Raw genomic sequence first — 27,632 nt, 5'->3', positions numbered from 1 at the left:
CCCTTTAAAGTGCTCCAACACCCTACACTGGTAGGGGAGTTGCTACAAAACAAATGAATTACACATGTGACAGATGCTGTCGAGAGGTCCCTATGGTTTTACTTCCTTCCGCACCACATATGTGAAAAAGCTTTCTCAGGTCTCCTATACAAAAAACAATTGAGACAGGGGAAATGTAGAACCTGACCTGAGGATTCGGCTTTCATTAAACCAAACATTGAAAAGTTATTCGCCAAGATGCAGCGACAACCTTCCCATTAAAAGTTTATTTTTTGCATATTTTCTCAAGATAAAATAATTTAGGGGGTCATTATGACCCCGGCGGTCGGTGCGATAGTGGCGGTAATACCGCCAACAGGGTGCTGGACATACATCTACTACTTTGACATCAGTGGTGTGGCCAAAGCCAAGCCGCCAAGTTAACACACCGACCGCCACAGCTGCAGTCACTAGGCCGCTCATGGAATTTTGACCCCGCCCACTGCCATGGTTTCCGTGGTTTCTGTACCGCCATGGAAACCATGGCAGGAGGCACCATCAGTGCCAGGAAATTCCTTCCCTGGCACTGGTGGGGGTCTCCTCCCTCCCCATACAAACCCATACACGCACATTAACCCATGCATGCATACTCACGACCATACATCCAGGCACACATGCAATCACACGACACAACATGCACTTTCTCACACACCCACCCACGCATGCATGCATGCATTACACATGCATGCAAACAGTCACACACACAACACCTCCAACCGCCCCCCCCCCCCTCCTTCTGTCAGGGAACCCGACTTACCTGCTTGCAGTGGGTCCTCCAGCAGGAGACTGGATGCGGTGCTGCTGCCAGCAGCAGCGTCCGCCAGCAAAACACCACCAGGCCGTATCAAAGGAAATTATATGGTAGGTGGTGTTTTGCTGGCAGCAGTGCCACCTTACCACCGTCATGACAGAAGCTGGAATTCCGCCAGCCTTCTGGCAGAATTCTGGCTACGGTCCTAATTCAATGGACGGTCAGTAGCCACAGCGATGGTATGGTGGCAGCTGTCACCGTGATGGTGGGTGGCATTTGCCGCCAATCTTGTGATGAGGGCCTATATCTTTAGTAATTTGAGTATTTGTTTGGTGTGTAATGGTTTGCAAATTACTGTTTAAATGTTTGGAATTTAAATTATACAAATTGCTTGGGGGTTATTGGGGCAAGAGGTTGGGAAGCACTGTTCTAAGCTAAGCTTTCATTACATTCTATTTTAGTGACTATGTCACATTGAAACCGATTCCTCAGGAAGCCAGAAAGGTTCAGTTCTAACTCATGCAAGACAAAATATCTACCCCTGTTAAATGAAAAATTGCTAATTTAGAAAATCATGAGACAGATACATCTAGAGAAACATGTTCAACTATCCCTTCATAAATAAATAAGATTGCAGAGTTCAGTACAGTTTTTAGACTGAGCTTCTCGTGAGTTGCATGCTGCGCTGCTTTCTTTAGCGTACTAAAACTCAACAAGTCTGTTGGCCTGTGGCCACAAGGGTATAATCTTTTGATGCTTTATGTTCAGATTCTCCATAAATTCTTGGAATTCTGTGGAAGCGCAGACCACGTCAGACTTCACAATGGCTGGTAAGCCCAATGTTGCAAGGATGCCATCAAGTTTTTCGCTTACTCACTCATGTGTCGTGGATGGGAGATCTTCGACCAAAGAAAAAACGTGAATATTCATCTACGATCACCATTAAATTATGTCCATTGTCAAGTGGACCCAAGAAATCGATGGCTATTCTTTCCCAGGCATGTTTAGGGAGATCTGACATTTTCAGAGTATGTTGAATGACTTTGGTTGACAGGTAATTGATAAGTGACAGGCTTGGAGTTTTTCAACTCGGAGCACTCTTTGTGGCAACAATACCACGATGTCCACATGAGCGACTTCTATATCCCTTTGTCATAGACTCTCTGGAATCGAGATCGATTTTTGTAGTATAGCTCCTTCCTGAGTTATGGACAATTAATCTTTAACATTCTTGTACTTTTGATATTCACCATAATTGAGAGGTTGAACAAGTTTGTTCCATGATTGATGTGCTAATAAGTTATCTTTAGGAGGCCACTATCTTGACCTGTATGGGTGAAAATCTGGGCTAACGATGCAGCAGCTGGTGTACTTGAGTTGACAATGAAACTGATGTAGGCCTCAGCCATTTTGGATGGTACCATGACCTTGAATACGCATTCTCAAAATTAGTCAGGATTTTGATCCTTTCCTGGTCGATGCAGTTATGTAATCATACTCTTACAATTTTAGTCCTCATCTTTCAGTTCGAAGCAGCATCTTGGCCTTTGGATTACCGAAGATTGTCAGCGAAGTGTGATGATCATTCACCAGCCTAAAAGGCTTTCCCCACAGGAATACATGGAAATGTTCACAAGCCCATACTATAGCCAAACTTTCCTTTTCGGGCGGTGAATAAGCACATTCTGTTTGAGACTAACTTCTACTAGTAATGGGGACCATATGCCATCTTGCATTTGGGTGTTCACTATGCTGTGCAAGTATAGTGCCGCCTTACCAAACAGGGCTAGCGTCAACCACAATCTTGTCATGGAGCTTTGGATTGAAGTACGCCATTTATATAGCATTTTAAATGGCATGTTTGATGTTCTTGAAACTTTTCACATTCTTGTGACCATTTAAAAGAAACATTTTTCTTTGTTAATTCTCGTAATGGAGCACCGAAACTGGCAAACTCCTTTTATGTATTGTTAACAGTACCTGGGCATTCCAGGAAAATGTACCACTGATACATTTGAAGGGGGGGGGGGGGAACCTTGAGAAGGTTCAGCATTTGTCAAGGCATGGACTTTTGCAGGCTCAGGAGTCATGACCCCATTAGAAAGAATATGGCCAAGGCATTTCAGTATCATTGAGTAACTGACGTACTTGTATGAGGGGGCTCTACTGCGCTCTTTCTGTGTAGTTCCAAAATCCAGTCTGTCATCGCTATAGTTAAATGCGTTCACAACAGATTGTATGATGAGTTGTATGACATCTAGGAAAAGTTCTGCCACAAATGACAAACTAGAACTCAGTCTCTTGTATCGGAACAAACCAATCTGTAGCAAAGGATGTAATATATCTGCAGTTTTCTCTTAGTGTTAACTGATGATATCTTTTATTCAAATCAAGTTGGGAGAAGATTTTGGCACCATTCAATTGCGTGATCATGTCAGCAATGTGCACCCCTGGATGTTGCACTTGTTAAATCGTTTTGCCTAGTGTATGTCAACGCATAAGCACACAGCTCCTTCAAGGACCTTTTTAGACACTACTATGGGAGAAGACCCTTGGATCAGTGGAATGTCAAAGTCATGATCTAAGTTCTTTTTGAACAGCTTCTTGTAAACTGAAAGCAACTCGTCCGACTCAGAGCAACAGGAGGACATCTCATGAATATGCAGTTTTACTTCCATAGTTTAACATTCCTAAACCATAAAACAATGAAGGGAATTGACTTACAATTTCATGATGAGCATTCATGTTATACTTCATTCAAAATCAGACTCATGTCAGCAGCTATGTTGAAACAGAGCAAGCAAGCACTTGCCGTTGTACCTAAAAGCACATGGAGCAGTGCTTGTACTCCTATGCTTCAATGACGCTATAGAAAAGCCTTTAGTTTAATGGGTGTTGATGCAGCAGACACATACACTTTGGCCTTTGATGGTGTAAGCTGCTGTAACAGAGACAGTTCATTGTACTTTTCTCTTGGCATTATACTTATCGAAGTATTACTATTGATATTGAAAAGTATTACTTTGACATGTTGACTTTTCTTTGACTAATGTTTCTCCTCACAGGTGACATGTGCACGTTTTTCTGAGCTATGCACTGACATGGCACAAGCACTTTCTTCACTTTCACTTATTATTGAGCCTGAAGAACTGTTTGACAATGACTGACTTTGTTTAGTATCTATTTGCCTCAACTGATGTCGCTTTACTTTGTGGGGGTGGTAACGTTGCTTCTGCAACATTACGGCAGCCATTTTGTCTTCATGTTTTGATGCACTTCTTCCTTTGCTGTGCACATTGTCACAAAATGGTTCTCTTTACCACAGTCTTTGCACATGTGACCAGTGGTGGGACACTCGTGTAGAAATGCAAATCCACACCTGAAGCACACCTTTGAGTGTAAACATCACACTAGATCCTTTAGACTTGTTACAAATTATTTTCCACACTCGTGGCTGACCTGCTCTGGGCACGTCCAGCCTCCACGTCGGCAGCTTGTCTCAGAAGGTTCCTCAGCTCTGGCAGCCATCAACATTCCCTCCAGACTAAGTTTCTCGCCAATCGTCACCTGAATGACTAAGACAAACATCCATTGATCACTCTAAGCCGCACGGCTACTTTATCATTAAGCTCATTGACCTTCCAGTGTTTGAGGAGTGTAGAAAGCCTTTCCACAAATTCAATTGTTTCACCAACTCTGACGTTCTTGACTGAAAACATTGTTCATAGTCAATGTTTGGTACTGGATTAAACTTCATATTTAACACATTCTTAGCAGGTGACCGTCAGTTTCTGGCATTTTCTGTAGGACGTCTGTCACCCCATCACTGGAGATATCTCATAATCTTCCTGTTATCAGTCTCTCCAACTCTACCCATGAAATCTTCGTGTCTATGTAGTTCATCTAGCGCCAATATTTTTCTTTTTAGCCGTGTCGAATAGTGGTGGTTTGAGGAAGACGGAAGCATTGTAACTCTTCATGGGAGTGGCTGACGTTGAGGGTGCATTCCTGTTCAATGCTGTCAACTGTCCCTGGGAATCTGCATCATCACCAAGGCCCGACGATGTTTCAGCCTCCAGGTCATCCAGGACAGTCTTTGGAGTTTGTACCTTCTTTTTGGTCTCCAGAGCCCAGTCACTCATTGAGTTGTTCTGAGCAGCCACCTGGCAGCTTCGATTGTATGCTGCTTCAGGTATTGGAGAGCTCAGCAAGCACAACCCCAGTGCTTTTTCGTGGGCCTCCCAACCCAGTGCAGAGGTTGTAATGCTCCACTCAGCAAGACTCAAGTAAGATTATTAACAGTATGAACCTTTTATAATTGTTCTGTCAGTCAGCAGTATTTGGTATCTGATAATTGTCTAACTGTGGTTGGTAAACCTGGTTGAATCTGCCTTCAGTGTTATTGCTCTGTATACAGTATAACTATTTTGCATGGCAGCGCGGTATATTTTTGTAGATCTTGGTTGTAGTATCTTGGCCAACTATGCATAGACTATTCCATCAGCTCTTTCCATTGACATGCTTTACATCAGTGGAGTTGAGCTTCGACTTCACATACACCAACCACTGACTCCGCACTTCCACGAAGGCACACGAGGCAAGCACGAGCAGTTTGCCTGAACCAAAGTAAACTCCCCAGGACAGCACTTTCTTCTTTGTCAGGTTAATAATTCCTCTCCCCCAACCCCCCCCCCCCCCAAAAATCTCAGTCTGTTGTAGCGCTTCCCCAGCCTGAGACCTGCAGGATAACTAGGCCACACAGAGCTGTAAATCACATGTTCTAATTAATCTGCGTGTACCATTTAACTTCAACATTCTAAGCCAAGCTTTCATTACATTTCTTTTTTCTAGCAATTATGTCACATTGTTGCAGAGTCCAAGAAAGGTTCAGTTCTAAATCATGCAAGACACTACACCTGCATCTATGATATTGCACCTCTGACAAGCATTCCAAACATAATTGGCCAAGCAAAGAACAGCCCAAGGCCTTCAAATACATTGGCATCCAGCCAGCATTGAAGAGATTTATAACTTTTAAGACCGCATTTACCACATAAAACCTGAAAACAAATAAGGGAGGTACAGCTTCGGGAAACATTTACTTTTGAGGTCAATTGCACTGGTTTCAAATAAATGTGATAGTTTTGACTCTTATGCCTGGTCAGGTTTCACCTTCAAGAGTAAAAAGAGCAGCAGCTGCTGCCAGTAGAGGGTGCCACCCACCTCATTTTCCCAAGTTGTGGGGATGGTAGTTTCAAAAACCAATTACCATCCACGTTTTGTTGTTTTAATTAAATAAGGGCTTTAAGCCTGCTCAAGTGCCTGGCTGTCTCTGTAGTGAGCATGTGTCTGTAGGAGGCTGGCCTGGCTTGTAGTGGTTACCAGAGGTACTTGCACCTTGTGCCAGGTCCAGTTATCCCTTATTAGAGTAGAAGAGGTGTTTCTAGCAGCTTAGACTGATAGAAGGTAGCTATGGCAAAGCAGCTTAGGCTGAACTAGGAGACATGTAAAGTTCCTACTATACCACTTATATCATATGCACATCATAGGAAAACACAATACACTGAGTTACTAAAAATAAAGGTACTTAATTTTTATGACAATATACCACAAGTATCTCAGTGAGTACTCTCAGTAAGAAGGTAAGCAATATACACAAGTTATATGTACACAAACCAAAATTAGGTAAGTAATAGCAAGAAAAGTAATGCAAACAGTGTAGAATCACAATAGGAGCACATAGGTATAGGGGCAACACAAACCATATACTCAAAGTGGAATGCAAACCATAAATGGATCCCAGATCTATGTGAGCTTGTAGAGGGTCGCTGGGACTGTAAGAAAACAGTTAGGGTTAGAAAAATACACCACCCCAAGACCCTGAAAACTAGGAGTAAAGTGCACCTACTACCCCCAGAGAGCACAGAAGTCAAGATAGGGGGATTCTGCAGGAAGAACAAACAAACACCAGCAGTGCACTGACAGATTTCCGGACCTGAGTACCTGTAAGACTAGGGGACCAAGTCCAATAGTCGCGACAGTATCTGGGTTGGGGGGGGGGGGGGGGAATTAGGAGCCCAAGAAACCCCAGCTGAAGGTGCAAGAAAGCTGCCACTGGTTGGAAGAAGCTTGGTGTTCTGCAAGAAAGAAGAGGACTAGGAACTTCTCCTCTGGAAGACAGATGTACCACATCGCGATGAAGCTTGCAGAGGTGTTCCCATGCAGAAAGACGGCAAACAAGCCTTGCTAGCTGCAAGGGTTGCAGTAGAGATTTTTGGGTGCTGCTGTGGCCCAGGAGGGACCAGGATGTTGCCTTTTGGAGGAGGAGACAGAGGGGGCGCCCACAGAAGTACCCCAACATGCACTTAGAAGAAGAGTGAACCAGAGTCCACGCGAAGTTACAAAAGGGAGTCCCACGACACCGGAGGACAACTCAGAAGGTTGTGCACTGCAGGACTGAGTGCTGGGGACCCAGGCTTGGCTGTGCACAAAGGAAATCCTGGAAGAGTGCACAGGAGCCGTAGCAGCTGCAAATCACGTGGTACACAGCTTTGCAGTCTAGCGTGGGGAGGCAAGGACTTACCTCCACCAAACTTGGACTGAAGAGTCACTGGACTGTGGGAGTCACTTTGACAGAGTCGCTGTGTTTCAGGGACCACAACCGTCAGGATGAGAGGGGACCCAGAGGACCAGTGATGCAGTCTTTTGGTGCCTGCGTTAGCAGGGGGAAGATTCCGTCGACCCCCCAGAGATTTCTTCGGAGCTTCTGGTGCAGGGTGAAGGCAAGCTACCCCCAGAGCATGCACCACCTGGAAACAGTCAAGAAAGCCGCCAGGATTAGGCGCTACAATGTTGCCGGTAGTCGTCTTGCTACTTTGTTGCGGTTTTGCATGCGTCCTGGAGCAGTCAGCGGTCGATCCTTTGGTAGAAAGTGAAGAGGGAGATGCAGAGGAACTCTGGTGAGCTCTTGCATTCGTTATCTGAAGAATTCCCCACAGCAGAGACCCTAAATAGCCAGAAAAGGAGGTTTGGCTACCAAGTTAGGCTCTTACCTCTCTTGGTAGCCAATTCTCCTTTAAGAAGGAGTCTGACGTCACCTGCTGGCACTGGCCACTCAGAGCAGTCCAGTGTGCCCCCCAACACCTCTGTTTCCAAGATGGCAGGGGTCTGGGACACACTGGAGGAGCTATGGGCACCTCCCCTGGGAGGTACTGGTCAGGGGAGTGGTCACTCCCCTTTCCTTTGCCTAGTTTCACGCCAGAGCATTGCTGGGGGATCCCTGAACTGGTGTAGACTGGCTTATGCAGAGATGGGCACCATCTGTGCCCATCAAAGCATTTCCAGAGGCTGGGGGGAGGCTACTCCTCCCCAGCCCTTCACACCTATTTCCAAAGGGAGAGGGTGTAACACCCTCTGAGGAAATCCTTTGTCCTGCCTTCCTGGGCCAGGGCTGCCTGGACCCCAGGAGGGCAGAAAACTGTCTGAGGGGTTGGCAGCAGCAGCAGCTGCAGTGGAGACCCCGGAAAGGCAGTTTGGCAGTACCCGGGTTCTGTGCTAGAGACCCGGGAGGATCATGGAATTGTCGCCCCAATACCAGAACGGTATTGGGGTGACAATTCCATGATCTTAGACATGTTACATGGCCATGTTTGGAGTTACCATTGTGACGCTATACATAGGTAGTGACCTATATATAGTGCACATGTGTAATGGTGCCCCCGCACTCACAAGGTACGGGGATTTTGCCCTGAACGATGTGGGGGCATCTTGGCTAGTGCCAGGGTGCCCACACACTAAGTAACTTTGCACCCAACCTTCACCAGGTGAAGGTTAGACATATAGGTGACTTATAAGTTACTTAAGTGCAGTGGTAAATGGCTGTGAAATAACGTGGACATTATTTCACTCAGGCTGCAGTGGCAGGCCTGTGTAAGAATGGTCAGAGCTCCCTATGGGTGGCAAAAGAAATGCTGCAGCCCATAGGGATCTCCTGGAACCCCAATACCCTGGGTACCTCAGTACCATATACAAGGGAATTATATGGGTGTACCAGTATGCCAATGTGAATTGGTAAATTTAGTCACTAGCCTGTTAGTGACAAATTTGTAAAGCAGAGAGAGCATAACCACTGAGGTTCTGGTTAGAGCCTCAGTGAGACAGTGAGGCATCACACAGGGAACACATACAGGACACATACTTCTGAGCACTGGGGCCCTGCCTGGCAGGGTCCCAGTGACACAGACTAAAACATATATACAGTGAAATATGGGGGTAACGTGCCAGGCAAGATGGTACTTTCCTACAGTGTCCATCACATTTTCCTTTCTAAATAAATTCCTACAAAGGTTAAGGGCTGACCTAGTGCCATCCATGGTTTGGAGGTCTGAAGAGACCTCCCATTTGCGATTCCAGCAGAGTCATATCTACAAGCAGCCCCAGAAGTCTCGGGCATAAGCCCTGTATTCCTGGGACTCCCTGCCAATCACTTTCAGAGGCAGCAAGCAACACCCTTTCCCAATTAGTCACCTATGAGGTTTTGGAACAATGTGTCACTTGCAGCCTGTGAAGGATTGCAAGCATGTGACTCGAGGTCAGAGTCTTAATACTCGGACCTTGAGCCACATGCATGCTTTTGCATCGGAGACCGAGAGGGTGTGCTTGGCACGCTCAAGCCTCCCATCCTGGACTGGAACAGCAGCACACCCTGTTGAGAGCTGCTATGCGTGTTCTAGAGCAGGATTTTCCATGTAAGTGGGGCAGGGAGTGATGGAGGCCTTCCACCATTCCAGCAAGCAGTTTATTACTGTTTTTTTTAAAAAGAAACAGCAGACTCGCAGACCACACATCAGCAACTGATTTATTTAAAAGTGTTCCCTTTGTGTGCCATTATCATGCAGAGCGTTTTACATTATACATCAGTTTATATCACTATATTGTGAGGCATTTATTAAAACTGACAATTAATGCCTCTCAATTTAGTGATATAAACTGTGGTACTAAAGTAAATCGCTCCTAATTTTAAAAGCATGCAAGAGAGCACTTTCAAATATGGGAGTTCAGGATGCCTGTATCCAGAAGAGATAAATGTGCTCTAGGCGGTTTGCTTTTAACATTAAGGAGCATTTCACTTTAGTATATCAGTTCATATCACTAAATTGAGAGGCATTTATCAACAGTTGTAATAAATGCCTCTCAATATCGTGGTATAAACAGAGTACTGAAGTGAAACACTCCTGAATGTTAAAAGCAAACAAGAGACACCCCAACCCTTTCAATTCCCACCAGCTGCCACCAGTAAAACACAGAAATTTGTATGCAGGAGCCTAACTACATGAAAGATCCGAAGATGGAAGGTTTCTAATGGAGATTAATACCACCCTATCCTTCCAAGCATTCAGGCTAATAAACGTGAACCAGAAAGCAAAAAATGAAAGTGTGGAAGAATCGTGTTATTAGATTTATTTCCGTCCGTATATTCCACCCTCCACCATTTATTTTTTCTTATTCCCCCCATTTGTCCTCTGAAACAGCCTGCAAGCGTTAAACTCTTCCAAAGACTTCAAGAAATACATTTTGATGGCATTTGCCCTTAATTTCTCCTTTCTGCCACAACTCCAAGAACAGACCCATGCCGTGATACAGGCAGAATCTATAATCCTTCAATCCCCCTTAACCCTTTCAGAAAATGGGAAAAAAGGGCTGCAGAAGAAGGCTTTTGGTTTTTGCCCCTGAAAATGGCATCAACAAAGGGTTTGCGGTACCAAGATCACCACCTTCCCAGCTTTCAGGAACAGGCAGACTTGAATCAGAAAACCCCATTTTTCAACACAATTTTGGCATTTTACTGGGACATACCCCTTTTTTCCTATTTTTGTGCTTTCAGCCTCCTTCCAGTGAGCAACAGAAATTGGTGTGAAGCCACTGCTGGACCCGAGAAAGCTAAACATTTCTGAAACAAACAAAATTCTGAATTCAACAAGGGATAATTTGTGTAGATCCTACAAGGTTTCCCTACAGAAAAGAACAGCTGAAATAAAAATAAAAAAAAATTGAAATTGAGATTTAAAAAAATAAAAAATAAATAAATAAATAAATAATAATAATATTTCTCCACGTTTTACTCTAACTTTTTCCTGCGATGTCAGGTTATTTGACAGCAATATACGGTTACGTCTGCTGGACTCTTTTGGTTGCTGGGATAGATAGGGCTTATGGGTTCATCAAGAACTCTAGGTACCCAGAGCCAATAAATGAGCTGCACCTTGCAATGGGTTTTCATTCTATACCGGGTATACAGCAATTCATTTGCTGAAATATATAGAGTGAAAAATAGGTATCAAGAAAACCTTTATATTTCCAAAATGGGCACAAGATAAGGTGTTGAGAAGCAGTGGTTATTTGCACACCTCTGAATTCCGGGGTGCCCATACTAGCATGTGAATTACAGGACAATACTCAAATAGACTTTTTTTTTGTTTTGTTTTTTAAACACACTGTCTTACATATGAAAGAAAAAAAATGTAGAGAAAGACAAGGGGCAATAACACTTGTTTTGCTATTCTGTGTTCCAAGTCTCCCGATAAAAATGGTACCTCACTTGATGGGTAGGCCTAATGATTGCGATGAACAAGTTACTTACCTTTGGTAACGCCTTTTCTGGTGGATACATTAGCTACCTGTGGATTCCTCACCTAAAGAATTTTCCCCATGCGCCAGCGTCAGACGTAAATTTCCTTAATGCTCTGCACGTCGATGATGACATTACAACTGCTGACTCCCACTCGATGCCGTAGGACGTCATCCAGGCAAGAGGTCCTCGTCGACGTGCAGACGTCAATTTTCACCATTTTTTACGTGCCTTTGAGGCTAACAGGTGACCATTGAAACTACAAATCTGACATGAACACATCAATCAAAATTTTATACCATCATTTATTACAACCAATGTGAAACATAACGAGTAGAAATAAACATCCTACTGTATACAGTCCTACAATACAATATATATATATATATATATATACACACACACACACACACACATATATATATATATATACACACACACACACACACACACACACACACACATACACCCCCCCCTCCCTATATACACTATATATATAAATCATTGCACCAGTATAAAAACACATCAACAATATACGGATGCTCACCCAAGGATATCTTGGTAAGACCAATCAGGCAACAGGGAGGTGGGTGGGACCGTGAAGAATCCACAGGTAGCTAATGTATCCACCAGAAAAGGCGTTACCGAAGGTAAGTAACTTGTTCTTCTGATGGATACAACTACCTGTTGATTCCTCACCTAAAGAATAGAGTCCAAAAGCAGTACCTCACTCGGTGGTGGGTGCCTGAATGGTCAGAACAAGAAATCCTGCAGCACTGACCGTGCAAAAACGGCCATCCCTCCTAACCTCAGAATCCAAATAATGTATAGCACATGTGTGGAGGGATGCCCAAGTTGCAGCCTTGCAGATGTCAATCACAGGAACACCTCTAGCTAAGGCTGAAGAGGCCACCTTCACTCTCGTGCAATGGGCTCTTAACCCCACAGGAGGCTCCTTCTTTGCTAAAGAATAATAGAATTTAATGCAAAGAACGACCCACCTGGAAAGCGTTCTCTTGTGGACAGCTTTGCCTCTCCTCTTCCCCACGTAACTGACGTAGAGCTGATCGTCCTGTCTGAACTCTCTCGTCCTGTTGACCCTTCCAGGACATCTGAAACGCGTTCCCCAAAGCTCCTTGCACCGGATACTGGAGGCTGCAGAACAACGAGCAGTGCGTGTTCTCCCGAGTGGCAAACAGGTCTATCTGTGGATACCCCCACACCTGGAAGATGTAAAGGACCAGATCTGGATGAAGATGCCAATCGTGATCAGTCGAAATGCGCCGACTGAGAATGTCCGCACGCACATTCAGAACTCCTGCCAAATGGTTTGCTACCATGCAATTCCGATGGTCCTGAGCCCAGGACCAGAGCCGTAGAGCTTCTCTGCAGAGAAGGTATAACCCCACTCCTCCCTGCTGGTTTATATACCACATCGCAGTAGTGTTGTCCGTTAGGACTTGAACTGACCGACCGCGAAGGGAAGGGAGGAAGGCCTTGAGAGCCAGACATATAGCCCGCAATTCCAATAGATTGATGTGAAAACTCTGCTCCACTGGAGACCAATGGCCTTTGATCTCCAGGTCCCCCAGATGAGCTCCCCACCCTAGAGTGGAGGCATCCGTTATCACTGTAGCCACTGGAGGCGACAGCGAGAACGGTTTTCCTTGAGAAAGGTTGCCGACCGCAGACCACCACTGAAGATCCGCTGCAGCGTCTCTTGAGATCCTTATCGATTAGAGATCCCCTTTGTGTTGAAACCAGTGCCTGCGGAGGCACCACTGAAGAGCCCTCATGTGCCAGCGTGCATGAGTAACCAGCAGAACGCAAGAAGCGAACAGACCGAGCAGACGAAGGACCTTGAGGACTGGAACGACAGCCCCATTCTGGAACATTGGAATCAGCGCCTGAATGTCCTGAAGCCGCTGTGGCGGAGGAAAGGCCCAATTTAACATTGGGTCCAGTACTGGCCCATGAACAGGAGGCGCTGAGAGGGCTCCAGGTGAGATTTGGGCACATTCACTGAAAAGCCCAGATCGAACAACTGGGATGTTGATTGTAGGTGACGCCGCAGGAGCTCTGGAGATTTAGCTTTGATCAACCAATCATTCAGATAAGGGAATACTGCTATCCCCCTCCTTCTGAGCTTTGCCGCAACCACCGCCATCACCTTTGTGAAGACTCGAGGTGCCGAAGAAAGACCAAACGGAAGGACCGCAAACTGATAGTGTTGCAACCCCACCACAAGCCGGAGATACTTCCTGTGCAACTTGAGGATCAGGATATGAAAGTAAGCATCCTGTAATTCGACAGACACCATCCAATCCCCTTCGTTCAGCGCCAAAAGAACCTGTCAGCATTTTGAACTTTGTGGCCAGGGCTATGGGCACATCCATAGCGACAAGATGGCATGCCTGGCTATCATCATGCACTCCTGCTTGAGGAACCAGTTCAAAATCCCCAGGTCCAGGATTAGCCTCAACCGACCATCCTTTCTGGGGGATCAGGAAATATCTTGAATAACAGCCCTGACCCCTCTCCTGCTCTGGAACCAACTCTACTGCACCTTTTGACAAAAGGATTAGTACTTCCTGTTGTAGTAAAAGAAGATGGTCTTCCGAACAGAAGGATGGACGGGGAGGGATGGGAGGGGGAACTCCCGAAAGGGAGGAGTATAGCCTTTCCCCACAATATCAGTAACCCGGCAGTCCGATGTTAGGACTCCCACATGTGAAGAAACTGAGACAGTCTCCCTCCTACAGGAGATGCATGCAAAGGGAGTGATGGAGGACTAAGGCTGCTTTCCCTGCTTCACCCCTCCGGAGGAAGGGGAAGAGGCAGAGGCAGAGTGCTGCTGGGGGGCCCCTCTGGTACGAACCCTGCCCCTCTGGTACGAACCCTACCCCTTCCCCTAAATGATCTATAGGGGTGAGCTGTAGTAGGTTGCTGTCCTGCTGCCTAGAATCTCTCGAAAGGAAGAGCCACGCCCAAACCTCCTAAACGATCAAGGAAGTGAGGTGGAAGCTTGCAAGCCTAAGGATCTTGCCATGGCCCTACTCTCTTTGAACCGCTCCAATGCAGAGTCAGCTTTTGTCCCAAACAATTTATCCCCATGAAAGGGCAAATCGAGTAAGGTTGTCTGGACATCGGAAGAGAATCATGAAGACGGTAGCCAGGCATGCCATCTTGTCGCTATGGACGTGCCCATAGCCCTGGCCACAGAGCCTGATGTATCAAGCCCAGATTGGATAACCTGGGTCGCCGCCCGAGCGTCCGCCAAAAGGTTAAGCACCTCCTGAGGCAATGCAGAGTGTGTCTTGGCCTCGTCCATGAGAGCATAGATGTACCTGCCCAGGATACAGGTAGCATTCGTAGACTTGAGGGCTATGCTGCCTGAAGAGAAAGCCTTTTTAGCACATTGGTCCATTCTCTTGGACTCCCTGTCCGCAGGAACCCCTGGAAAAGATCCTGGAGCAGAGCGTGAGGAGCATGAAGGCTGCACCACCAAACTCTCCTGTGTCTGATGTCTGGACAAGAACTCTGGATCTCCAGGAGCCACCCGATACCTCCTCGCAACCGACCTATTTACTGCCGTAGAAGTCACAGGCTTCTTCCACACCTCCATTATTGGGTCAATGAACAACTAATTAAAAGGAAGAAGCGGCTCTGCCACAGCTGAGGAAGGATGCAAAACCTCCGTAAGAATGTTAGTCTTAACATCTGCTGTTGGAAGAGGAAGGTCAAGAAAATTCGCTGCCTTCCTGACCACCGAATGGAAAGAGGCAGCCTCCTTAGTGTACTCCCCCAGAGATGCCAAGTCCCACTCTGGGGAAGTGTCCAAACCACTAGCAGTGTCCAAGCCCTGCAGGTCTCCCATGGGCTCCACGATCACACTCTTCCAAGAGCTGCTTCTCATACTCCTGCTCCTCAAGCAGCCTCAGAGCCAGTCTCCTGGAGCAGAGCCTGGATTGTATCCTCGGCGTCGATAAGGTGTCTGCCGACGCCGAAGACATCGGACGGCGGCGACCATCGGATTCATCCGACGCCGGATCCATCGGCTTCTTCAATGTAGATGAACGCTGCAGAGAACTTATTGGCGCCGGGGCAGCATATGTAGTTGGCGTCACAGCCCTCTAGCCAATGCCAATGGTACCGTCGCCAAACCAGCACTTCCCTAAAGGAAGGAAAGGCATGAAGAGCGTCAGTCTGTATGGAGCCGAACACCCATGTCATAAGCCAATGGACCTGAAGGCCCCGAATGACCATCTCCTGGAGCCATGGTGGCAAAGACGTTGAACATCGCATTAAGAAATGCGGCAGGGTCTGTGCCTGGCGCTGGATATCCTTGTGGAGCCGGTGCCTGAGGCAACGCTGGCATCTGTTTGGACATCTCCGTCTGCGCCGGAGAGACCGCCAGATCCTGGTGAGGATCAACTTCGAAGCCCAACAGCAGAGATGTTGGAGAAGTAGGAGTTGTCCGAGGCGGAGAAGTAGGAGTTGTCTGAGGCAGAGGTGTCAGACTAACCTCCCAAGTCACTCGGTGTCAAGCTGACGGCGACCTCGAGCCGGAACGGTTCTTACTCGACCGGCATCGTGAGTCTCGATGACACCTGTGGGATTTCGACGACTTGGAAGACCTGCGACAATGTCTCTCCTTCGACCTTGCCAAGAACAACTTGGCCTCCCGCTTCTTGAGAGCCTTTCGGATTCATGCGCTGACATGAACCGCAGGCTTCGACCTCATGGTCAGAGCTCAGACACCACAAACAATTGGTGTGGGTCTGTGACCGACATTCGGCCGCTGCACTCCCTACAGGGTTTAAAACCAGACTTCCGTGGCTGAGACATTGTAACACATGAAGTGAAACAGTAGCTCCCTGGTAGCCTCGAAGAATGAAACGTTACTCGAAGGCACGGAAAAAAGGGAACTGACATCTGCACGTTGACGAGGAACTCTTATTGCCTGGATTATGTCATATGACGCCGCGTGGGAGTCGGGCAATTGTGACATCATCGTCGACGTGCAGAGCTAGAAGAAGATTTCCATTGGATGCTGGCGTATGGGGAAAATTCTTTAGGTGAGGAATTCACAGGTAGTTGTATCCATCAGAAAGGAAACGCAACATGACATTACATTTTTACACTGAAATCTGAAGTGTTTTTTGCAAAATCCCTAGCTGTAGATTTTGGCCTCTAGCTCAGACGGCACCAAGGGAAACCTACCAAACCTGTGCATTTTTTTTTTTTTTTTTTAAACTAGACACCGAGGAGAATCCAGTATGGGATAACTTGTGGGGCCCAGATTCCTTTACAAACCTCAATAAAGTAAAAAAACTAAAAATCTATAAATAAATAAATAAATAAATAAATAACTAACTAAATAAACACACACACACACACACACACACACTTACTTTTCCTCACGTTTCGGTGACAAAGTTCTGGAATGTGAGGAGCCACAAATTTCCTACCACCAAGCGTTCCAAGTCTCATGATAAAAACTGTACCTCACTTGTGTGGTTAGTCCTAAGGCCTGGGGGGGGGGGGTGGAGGGGGGAACCAGAGTTTTCCCTGTATGGCTGCAGCCCAGGACCAAAACCTACCAACCCAGACATTTCTGAAAACTAGACACCCGTGGAAGTTGAGGAAGGTGTGACTTGCGTGGATCCCCCAGTGTTTTCTTACTCAAACCCAAAATTTAGCCGACAAAAAAAAAAAAAAAACCCACACACACACACACGCACACGCACACGCAGTTCCTACATTTGTGTAGGATCACAGCACCGGCCCAAATTTCCTACCACCCAACGGCCAAGTGCCTGTGCCAGGGAAGAGACAAAAACATGTTGAAATTGAGAGGGAACCAAAGGCAGTCCAAAAGGGCAGTTTTGACGAAAAAAATAAATAAAAAAACCTTTTAAGCGATCAAGTGGGGCAGAATTTTTAATCGGTATACATGAGCATGCTGGGTGGTAGGGATTTTGTGGATTCCTGCAGATTTTGGAAGGTTGTCACAAAAATGTGTGATATCCAGCAAAGTTGGAAGTTTGCAGGGCATTGTAGGTAGGAAAGTGGTGCGGGTGCATGTGAAGCACACCACCCTGGAATCACCCAGATGTTTAGTTTTCAGATGTGTCCAGGACTTGTGGATTTTTCTATATGGCAGCGTCCTAAAGTCCAAAAAGTGCAGCCCTCACCATTCCAAGTGGGACGATATTGAGTTAGCCAAGCTCTCATGGCCCAAACGTAAAACCAAACCCAAAATAATCAAAATGTCCTCTTGCTTGCCGTGGGATAACATGTTTTAGTGTGCAGGGGGAAAGCTGAAAGGCTTTCCCCATTCAGTTGGGGTGGAGGCATAACCAGGTCCATACTGTTTGGCAGCCGCCGCCATCACACTTTTTTTTATTTTTATTCCATGGCATGTAGTAGACTCTGTCCCCCCCCCCACGGTGTGGATCCCCCCCCCCGATCCACTAGTGGGCAGAACAACTTTGACCCCAAATCTGAATTTTTAATTGGTATAGCCAAACAAATAGATGACAAAGAAGATTAACCCCTCTTCTTTTATTGCTTTAAGACAAAGTTGGTGACATGATTCTCGGAATTTCAAATATATTCCCTCTACTGGGATTCTGATCAAAGCTGAGAAGCTACTTAATATATAATGGGCTGAGCATTTTCTTACCTCACTGGAAAAAAAGACAAAACCTATATCCTTGACTGCCCATCATATTTCTTATCAATACTTCTTCATAGCAGAGGAGTGGTCCTTTGTGCACTCATTTGCAAAGATTTTCTTTTAAAGGTTAAATGCTCATCCCAGATACTATTCAGCTAATGAGTATGCATTTAAAATCTCTACTTTAAACCAGTATCACCTTAGCTTTCAAACTGAAGGCCAAAGCATTTTTTGTATCTCACTTGCGTAACTGAACAAAAAGGTAAGAGACTTATCCCCCTCCCCTGCCCCCCCCCGCCCCCAGTCTGTAGCACATTGTGACCAGGAACGGAATCCTCCAATTTGACTTGCATTAGGTTACCAGTCCCTATTTTAGCAGGGACAGTAACCTACTATAAAATCAGTAACATGTTAAACTGATTTTATAGTAGATTAAAGGCACCTAATAGACATTACTCAAACACAGCAGAAGCAGAATAAGTTAATTGACTGAAGCTGAGAGTCTGTCTGCAGTGGGCTCCAAGATCACAGGGACTGAAAAGGTCCTAGGTAATACCTGTGTTAATTTGTTTTAGAGGTTTGGGTGAGCTTTATGTGCTTGATATGTTCTGCATTTTTAAGATCCTCTTGGCTGAAGTGGATATGTACTGGCCACGTTTGTTAAAAAAAAAAAAAAAAGTTTAAGTCTGGAAAATGAGGCATTGTAGGGCAGCTGTTCTTAACCTTATGACTTCTGTAAACCACCAATAAAATCACTATTGGAAGCCAGGGACCCCAGCCTAAGCAATTTCTATGATATGAACCTTAAAAGTATATGCATAAATGCAGAAACAAGTATATAACAAATAGACAAATTCAGAAATAGTTCATTTAACTTACAAAGATAAATACAAATCTAAGTTTTAATGGGAAAGTTAAAGCCTTGGTTTCATTTCTAAAAGTCTAAGCAATAGGCTAGACTAACATCACTTTGCCTTAATTGACCCTGAGGTGTTTTGGCACATACATGCTTCAACTTAGGTAACCAATTCAGCATCCTAGATTCTGGTTGCTATACTGGCACTGCCCTCACAAATCAAGCTAAAGATGCCTCTATTTTTTAAGTTTCTAATTTCAAAATCCTTCACCTTTACAAGGGGTTTTAAAATTATCATTTTTACATTAGGTATACATACTATATTAGTCTGTTAATATTTAATTTTCTAACTAGCAGAGGACTGTCTGAACAGGTGTTGCGTTGAGCATTTCAATCTAGCTCATGAAATTAGTTTTAATCCGTTTGTATCAAACACTTTACACTTATGGGTTTTAAATCCTAACCCATTTTATTACTGGTAATAGGATAATGTATAAATCTATAAAATAGATAACATGCAGTGAAGAGTAACCAATAACCATACATTTAGTAAGAATATATTTATTACATGTCCATGCTTGAACTGATCTACTGGTCAGACAGAAGTAGAAACTACTATTGTGTGAACATATTATGATCTCTCCAGATAAGTGAATCCGATTTCCCACCTTCCCATCTCAAACTGCCTGCACTTCTTCCGTCAGCAGTGTATTTACTTTAGGCTATCAATAGAGAACCATCCAGAGGAAGTGTAGTGGGACAGAGATGATGAATGGACTACAAAAGTTATCTACTGCTTAGAGAGAACCCTGCTAAGTAAAGGGATTGCTAGGCCAAAATGTATTAATTAGCAGGGTAGATACTCAAGAGACTTACTAGACAAAGAAAAGGGGGAAATGAAATGTCAACCCGAGTAGTCTCTAGTATTAATACCACAGACATGATTGACGCAGCACACGCATTTGCATAGCTCTATATATTGCTAGAACCACTAAAACTCCTCTCATCACATACTTATCAGTTACAATGTTAACTATGTCAGACTTTGTGACCCAAGGAAACATCTTACACCTGAAAAAAAATATATTGGAGTCAATTATGGAAATACAATCTGAAAACCTCGGGTCCCAATGGATTCCTGGTGAAATCTTTAGAAGATTTGCATTCCTTGTTAATCTTAGTTTGTAATTCTTATGAAGAGAAGCCAACCAGAGAAATCAGCTACCAGAAGATATACATGGGGCCACTAGAATAGTTTATCCCAAAACCCAGAATGCAGCTGGAGCTTTGCTCCTCCTACTGTCCCACAGTCATTAATAAAAAGGTAAAAACCTTTGCGAAAATACTTCCAAACTAGTCTATAAAATGTATAGCTTCCCTAATACACTAGGATCAAAACAGCTTTATGTCCATATGTCCATAAGTAGTTTAAGACATTCCCTCAGGCAATTACAGACACCCATAAATGGAAGCCATAAACTCAAGGGGATGTCACACATACAGGCAATACTAGTGTTTGAAAAATTATTTGATTCCCTAAAATGAGGCAATTTATTCCAAGTCCTATGAAAAATTGGGTGCTAGCTCAGGTTAAAAAAAAAAAAAAAAAATACATAAAGGCATCATAGGCTAGAACGGAGAATCAACTGTGTACTGTTAAGTAAATTTCAAGTCCAAAGAGGCACAAACGCAAGGTGGTCCCTTTTTCCCTTTTCACACCTGGCCGCCTTAGCAATAGAACCACTGGCTGAATTGGTAAGGAAGGATGCACTTGAAGTTTTTCAGTAGAATGGCAGATGATCATATCTCACTACACGTGTACGACATCCTTCTTTTCCTCCAAGACACTCACAACCAGTGCACAAATAATGAAAATACTGGATCTCTTTGGTCCAATATTAATCTGGATCAAGTTAGTCATTGTGCTGTTTAAAGAAAAAAAAAATAAGGTCTGCACAGTTGCAGAGGCAAAGTTCACTCCAAAACCAGACTAAATTGTTCAAATGTTTGAAAATCTTCGTGGCTTTATCGGTCAAGAAAATTGTTCCTGAAAATGACCGCCATCTTGTATAACACAAGTGAGGGAAATTATGTACATTGATCACCATCCCTCTATAAACTGGGAGCAAGGCAACGCTGTACAAAATGACAACTAGAACGCTGTACAGTCTTCAGATTTTCCCCACACGGAATTCCACAATGCTCATTCAAAATATGAGCTGACACATAATAGGTACTTGTGGGTAGCGAAACACCCCTTACTTATCGAATGTAAGTAACTGATTGATTTGGTTTGGCTGGAGAAGCTATTAGTTGCAGAAATACAACTACATTACTGGGCAGCTCAGCTTGTAACCATCAATGATTGGTTGTTTTTGAAGACGACCAGGCGTATTGATTGGAATTGACCCACTTTCAAGAGATTAGGCCCTCCAGCTTCCCCATAAGGGTATGGAGTGGCAGATTTATTCCTGGAGGTAACACAAGCCAAGACAAAATGGTGGCAGAATATCCTAAAGTACATAGACCGGTACAAGACAGTTACATAGAAAAACATTCTGCAGTAGGGACATTTGCCTCCGTGTGTTACAAAAATAGCAGTATTTTAAAGAGTGACACTATTTAGAAATTTCTAAGCTAGGTAATGTCGTGTATGAAAGTTATATGAAATTGTTGTCGGAGGAAAAAAAAAAAAAAAAAAAATTCCAATGCATAATCCAGTTTTCCACCCTTTAAGCTAAGACATACTTGATCCTTACAAAGACCAACTGGCGGAACGTCCATTAATTAACCCTGTGAAAGCTAAACTAATGCTGTAACCCTCAAGGAGAAATAATAAAAAAAAATTACATTAAAAAAAAAAAAAAGAAAAAAAAGAAGATTGTGGAAGATGGGCAGAGGAATTTCCCCTTCCCACCTACAACTTAATCAGCCATTTCACGTGACTGGCCAAAGATTCAAGAACACTGGAGACTTACACCGAAAAGGGTATTCCTGAGGGTGCTGGAAGAAAGGCACCAGAGCTAGTCATAGATTGAGGATGGAATGTGATCAGACAACAAAGAGATCCATGAAAACTTAATCTTTGCAAGTATGGATAGGGGGCATGAACAACAGCCCACAATAAAAAATAAAAAAATAAAAAAAAGATTTTTAAACCAGAGTGTGAGAGATTTCCAGTCAGGCATGCCATATTTTCATGAGTTTGGGCAGACAAAGACAACCACTAGACTAGAAGATTATTCTTGCTGCCCGTCTCCCCTCACCTGCATGCCCACCAGCCAACACACCCAATGAGGTGAGGACAAGTGTAGGCATGTCTTGACAATACAAGTAGGTTGGTAAAGAAGGATGAAGATCACCAGAGACACTCAATTTTCATAATGGCAGACCATCAGTACCAAATAATAGTCCGAATAGCCCTATAACACATTTAAAAGGTGCAACACGATTAGGCCTTTAAATTGTAAGACTGAAAATAGATGTGTACTGCCTGCTTTAACACTGAAAATGTAATATTAGTTTTGAGGGCAAAGGGCGGGGAGTGGGGTGGTCACACCTCACACACAAAAACTACTATTCTTTACATCAGGACACAATAGGATCCTACTTGATGAACCTTTTTAAAAGTGGGTTTTGATGAACTTCATCAATTCAGAAACCTGCAAATCAGTTGATTTTTTTTTTGTTGAGAAGTAGATCACCTCGAGACTCAGTGGCTATGGAAGCCATCTTGTCATATTATTGCCAACAGGGCATATGATTACTAGGTTATGCTATGTACAGGAGGACAATGTTAGTGTTAAAACATCTGCCACCATTTCAAAGAAATAAATGGTTTAGCAAACAAAATAAAATAAACAAATAAAAACAATTAAGTGCATTCTGGGATGCTATTTTGATCTGTATTAACCATGAGCCAATGCACGGGTACACTAAAATTAAAAACAGTCAGCTCACTTGGCCAAAGCATGGGGAGATAAAGATGTTTTCTTTACCAATTCTTGGTTATGACACTGAAATCCCCACTGATGAGTGATTGGGGCCGTCTCCAGCTCGTTATGCTTCTTTCGCTGCCAAAACTATTTTCACAAAGGAAAATGGTGGTGGTGTTGGGAGCAGTGAAAAAGACTCTGCAGATGTGATCGCACATAAGTTGTCTGCCTTCAAATCAGCCACAGTTAATATGGTCATTTGAACAACTGTGTACTAGATTTGATTAAGCCCCCCCCCCCTGAAAAATGTAAAAGCAACATGCTTCACAATACGACTTACTAGACAAATGTCTCCACATTTTTCCTAGAGTACTAAAATCATAGTTGCAAAAACAATGGTCTCCAAATCACCCCACCCCCCCAAAAATGGAAGTATACTAAGGGTAATGATGAAATATAGTACATTGCAATCAGGAGAACCTAACATTATCCATAAACTATCTTCAAACACTTGGCCTCTGCAGCATAGAGAAGGTAGCTTATTAACAGCATCCCATCCTGCTTCCTCCCAAAGTGATGATGCAGTCAGCAATTTTTAGTCTTTAGGGGACCTAGGAGGCAGGGCCTTCATTCCAGTCAGGTTCAGACTATCAACTAACCAGTCGGCTCACTGGTACCAGAAAAGTCCACAGAAAGGAGTATTTTGTTGCGGTCTTCATCAGGGTCACATGCACAACTGCCATATTTTGCAGATAAACTAAGCAAATATGCAGAGAAGATTAGTAACAGAGATTACTCACACAGCGAGCAGTGACTGGCATGCCTTCATTGTCCTTCTCGTCAGGGTCCAGCATGCCCAGCTGAACTGCCAGATCTCTCTTGGGGTCCGCAATAATTGGAAAGGGCAGGGTTTCTTTGGGCTCCAGCTCACCATTGTAAGCATTAATATCCTAAGAAAAAGGGAAATTACTACGGTTAATTTGCACACATTAGTCATGCAGCACATCTAAAAATACCTGGTTCTATGATTAAAATCTTTACACAATTTCAGCACACTTCAATTAATGACGGCAGCTTCCTCTTGTCAGATTTTGGGAGGAGGTGGGTACCTTCCAATGCTGCTGGTCTATTTGTGCAATATCTTTGTGCTTTGTGAAATTAAACACCCCAGTTTTGGGAGGAAGGATAAGACGCCATCATGCTTAACATGGAGAAGAAAAAAAAAATTACAACCAAAACCCATGGTATACCCTCCGACTGCTGATGCACACAAGAACCAAATGTTCACAGCTCTGCTCAGCAGCAAACACAATGTGATTAGATGTAGTACCTTTAAAGTGAAACAGCGAGACTCCTTCAAAAAATATATTCAAGTTTAGTGTCATCCTAATATGAGTTTGAAGATCTATAAATCCACCAACTACACCCCTCTCTATCCTGATATACCACAACTGCAATATCCAGCCACAGAAACGCTCAGCAAACTATAGCAAAAAAAAAAAAGTTTCCTTTTTCAGAACCGCCCCCTTCTTCGGACACTGGACAGCAGCACTGGAATCTTCAAGAGCACACACCCTTCTTGGTGGGCCAAAAGCATGCAACTGAATTCTGAATAGAAATACAGACAGTGCCATCTTGGTCTTCCTTCACTTCAATATACCTCAAAACAGCAGAAAGAACAATACTCTTTAAAATATGCAAATGTCATGTGAGGATTGTTTGCAATTACTGTTTTTTTTTTTTTTTTTAAATGATTCATAGTGTTGGAAATGGGGTCTTTGGTTGGCATTCAGGTTACCCACCTGTCAAAGCAAGGACCCTCACTCTAGTCAGGGTAAAAGAGAATCACCTTCCGCTATCCCCCACTCTCCCCCTTGGTAGTTTGGCATGAGCAGTAGGCTTAACTTCAGAGTGCTAGGTATAAAGTATTTGTACCAACACACAGTAACTTTATTAGAAAACACTACAAAATGACACACAGGTTTAGAAAAATAGAAAATATTTATCTAAACAAAACAATACCAAAAACGAAATAAAATCCACAATACACAAGTCAAGTTCTCTCTAAAAATGCAAAAAAGAGTCTTCTTGTAATTTTAAACACAACACTAACGCTGTTAGCGTGAAAATGTATGTTGGGTGCATCAAAAATAACCAGGCACAGCAGAGTGTGCGTCAAAAAGGGCTTGCGATACGGCAATTTTACTCATGAGTGAAAACTTACGTAGTTTCTCCTTTAGTCAGGTCAGAGGGCATCGGCCGGCGTTTCTCCTCTCCACAGGAGAGCGATGAGCCGATCTGGTCATCACTCTTGGGTCCAGGCAAGGCTTGCATTGTTTAAACACACCCGGCAGTATTTGTGTCGGAAATTCAGCCGCACCATGGTCCGAAAACCATGCAGCGTGTGTTGCTATCTCACCGGTCTACGTCAGCAATGCTGCACGTCGTTTCTCCAGCCGCGGGCATCAATCTTCTCATTGCGTTGCAGGAGAGCGTCGATGCCGGCGGTGCATTAATTTTCCAGCCGCAGATCAGAGTTGCGTCGATCTTTTCTCCGCACAGTGGTCGGTGCGTGGATTTCTCACTCTTGGGCTGCCACCTTCTCTTCTCAGGACCCCAGGAACTGGATGGACACCACTTGGCAGAGTAGGAGTGTCTCCAGCGGCTCCAGGTGCTGGCAGAGAGAAGTCTTTGCTGTCCCCGAGACTTCAAACAGGAGGAAAGTTCTAAATCAAGCCCTTGGAGATCTTCACAAGAATGAAGGCAACACAAAGTTCGGTCTTTGTCCTCTACCACAGGCAGAAGCAGCAACTGCACAATAGCTCCACAAAGCACAGTCACAGGTAGGGCAGCTCTTCTCCAGGCAGAGGTTTCTCTTGGTTTCCAGAAGTGTTCTGAAGTCTGTGGTTTTGGGTGCCCTTCCTATGCCCATTTTGCCCTTTGAAATAGGCTTACTTCAAAGGAAAGTCTCTTGTTTGTGAAATCCAATCTTGCCCAGGCCAGGCCCTAGACACACCAGTGGTGTTGGAGACTGCATTGTGTGAGGGTAGGCACAGCCCTCTCAGGTGTGAGTACCCACTCCTCCCCTCCCTCCTAGCACAGATGGCTCATCAGGAAATGCAGACTACACCCCAGCTCCCTTTGTGTTACTGTCTAGTGAGAGGTGCAACCAGCCCAACTGTCAAACTGACCCAGACAGGGAATCCACAAACTGGCAGAGATCCAGAAATGGTTTAAGCAAGAAAATGCCCACTTTCTAAAATTGGCATTTTCAAACACACAATCTTAAAATCAACTTTACTAAAATATGTTGTAGGAGGTTGGACTGGCTTGTAGTGAGTACCAAGGGGAACTTACACCTTGCACAAGGCCCAGTTATCACTTATTAGTGTATAGGGTGTTTAGCAGCATAGGTTGATAGATAATGGTAGCTTAGCAGAGCAGCTTAGGCTGAACTAGGAGACGAGTGAAGCTCCTACAGTACCACTAGTGTCATATGCACAATATCATAAGAAAACACAATACACAGTTATACTAAAAATAAAGTTACTTTATTTTTATGACAATATGCCAAAGTATCTCAGAGTGTACCCTCAGTATGAGGATAGCAAATATACACAAGATATATGTACACAATACCAAAATATGCAGTAATAGTATTAGAAAACAGTGCAAACAATGTATAGTTACAATAGGATGCAATGGGGACACATAGGGATAGGGGCAACACAAACCATATACTCCAAAAGTGGAATGCGAACCACGAATGGACCCCAAACCTATGTGACCTTGTAGAGGGTCGCTGGGACTATTAGAAAATAGTAAGGGTTAGAAAAATAGCCCAGCCCAAGACCCTGAAAAGTGAGTGCAAAGTGCACTAAAGTTCCCCAAAGGACATAGAAGTCGTGATAGGGAAATTCTGCAGGAAAGACACAAACCAGCAATGCAACAACGATGGATTTCCAGTCGAGGGTACCTGTGGAACAAGGGGACCAAGTCCAAAAGTCACAAGCAAGTCGGAGATGGGCAGATGCCCAGGAAATGCCAGCTGTGGGTGCAAAGAAGCTGCTACTGGACAGTAGAAGCTGAAGGTTCTGCAGGAACGACAAGGGCTAGAGACTTCCCCTTTGGAGGATGGATCCCCCACGCCGTAGAGAGTCGTGCAGAAGTGTTTTCCTGAAGAAAGACCGCCAACAAGCCTTGCTAGCTGCAAATCGTGCGTTAAGGGTTTTTGGATGCTGCTGTGGCCCAGGAGGGACCAGGATGTCGCCAATTGCGTCTGGGGACAGAGGGGGCGTCGAGCAAGACAAGGAGCCCTCTCAGCAGCAGGCAGCACCCGCAGAAGTGCCCGAAACAGGCACTATGAAGATGCGTGAAACAGTGCTCACCCGAAGTTGCACAAAGGAGTCCCACGCCGCCGGAGGACAACTTAGGAGGTCGTGCAATGCAGGTTAGAGTGCCGTGGACCCAGGCTGGACTGTGCACAAAGGATTTCCGCTGGAAGTGCACGGAGGCCGGAGTAGCTGCAAAAGTCGCGGTTCCCAGCAATGCAGTCTGGCGTGGGGAGGCAAGGACTTACCTCCACCAAACTTGGACTGAAGAGTCACTGGACTGTGGGAGTCACTTGGACAGAGTTGCTGGATTCAAGGGACCTCGCTCGTCGTGCTGAGAGGAGACCCAGGGGACAGGTGATGCAGTTCTTTGGTGCCTGCGGTTGCAGGGGGACGATTCCGTCGACCAAC

The 27,632-nt window shown here is 44.6% G+C and overlaps 1 protein-coding gene across 1 annotated transcript in view; it reads right to left on the bottom strand.

Annotated features, from left to right (window-relative positions):
* PRDX6 (peroxiredoxin 6) overlaps positions 1–27,632 on the bottom strand; it is a 101,328-nt gene that overhangs the window by 13,082 nt on the left and 60,614 nt on the right. The window contains exon 3 of the mRNA XM_069231540.1: positions 23,691–23,840. Coding sequence (XP_069087641.1) covers positions 23,691–23,840 — 150 coding nt within the window. The remainder of the gene's footprint in view (positions 1–23,690; positions 23,841–27,632) is intronic.

This window comes from Pleurodeles waltl, chromosome 4_2 (assembly GCF_031143425.1).
Source record: "Pleurodeles waltl isolate 20211129_DDA chromosome 4_2, aPleWal1.hap1.20221129, whole genome shotgun sequence".
NCBI classification, from domain to species: domain Eukaryota; kingdom Metazoa; phylum Chordata; class Amphibia; order Caudata; family Salamandridae; genus Pleurodeles; species Pleurodeles waltl.
Note: the sequence above shows the minus strand (reverse complement) of the source record. Positions and strands in the feature narration are given on the sequence as shown.